The sequence below is a fragment of the Penaeus monodon genome, chromosome 21, assembly GCF_015228065.2.
Source record: "Penaeus monodon isolate SGIC_2016 chromosome 21, NSTDA_Pmon_1, whole genome shotgun sequence".
NCBI classification, from domain to species: Eukaryota; Metazoa; Arthropoda; class Malacostraca; order Decapoda; family Penaeidae; genus Penaeus; species Penaeus monodon.
In genome coordinates this window covers 42,168,563-42,169,208 of record NC_051406.1, presented here as the reverse complement: position 1 = coordinate 42,169,208, position 646 = coordinate 42,168,563, and the positions used below count along the sequence as shown (strand labels likewise).

At 47.5% G+C, this 646-nt stretch overlaps 1 protein-coding gene across 1 annotated transcript in view; it reads left to right on the top strand.

Annotated features, from left to right (window-relative positions):
- Positions 1-646, top strand: part of LOC119586511 — a gene marked incomplete in the record, with an annotated part of 6,864 nt that overhangs the window by 3,511 nt on the left and 2,707 nt on the right. Inside the window, 1 exon segment of the mRNA XM_037935252.1 lies at positions 378-537. Within this exon segment, the coding sequence (XP_037791180.1) occupies positions 378-537 (160 nt within the window).

Below are 646 nucleotides of genomic sequence, written 5' to 3'. Positions count from 1 at the left end.
TTGTGCCAAAAATCTTAACCCTATCGCTGAATTTCCTGATCGCCGTGGACTTGCTCTTTGCACGGCATTTGTCACATTTTTAGTGTTATTGTAGGTCTGCGCTGATTATTTCGTGTATCAGCGTTTGTAGCATTCCCCTGTCTTTATGATAGGATGATAGGGTCATTAGATTTTTCTTATCATTATGTAAATGTGCACCAGAGTTGCACAAGTCACTTATTATCAGCTTGCGGAGGAAATTCCTTAGATGAAACGTGTCTCATTTTTGTGCCGTCTGTCCATTCAAGGCAAGGTTTACCTTGTACCATACGGCTGCGTGAACTGAAACTATACCAAATAGACATTAGTCTGACACGTCTCTCTTTTCCCTCTGCCAGACCGAGGCGCTGGGGTTGCTGTTGCAAGCGGAAATGGAGAGCACGAATGTCACCCGACCCGTGTTGCAAAGGCTCCTGCACTTGCACCACGGCGGCGAGAATGACTTCTGGGCCTCGCATGACCTCCAGCAACGCCCTTCCTCCGGAGTGCGTCTGGAAGGTTGGTGCATGTACTCTGCATGACAGGTGGGCAGCTTTTGCATGATTATAGTGTCTGGCTTTCCGGTAGATTTGTGGACAGGAGATGGACAAGGTGTAGTGTGTTATTG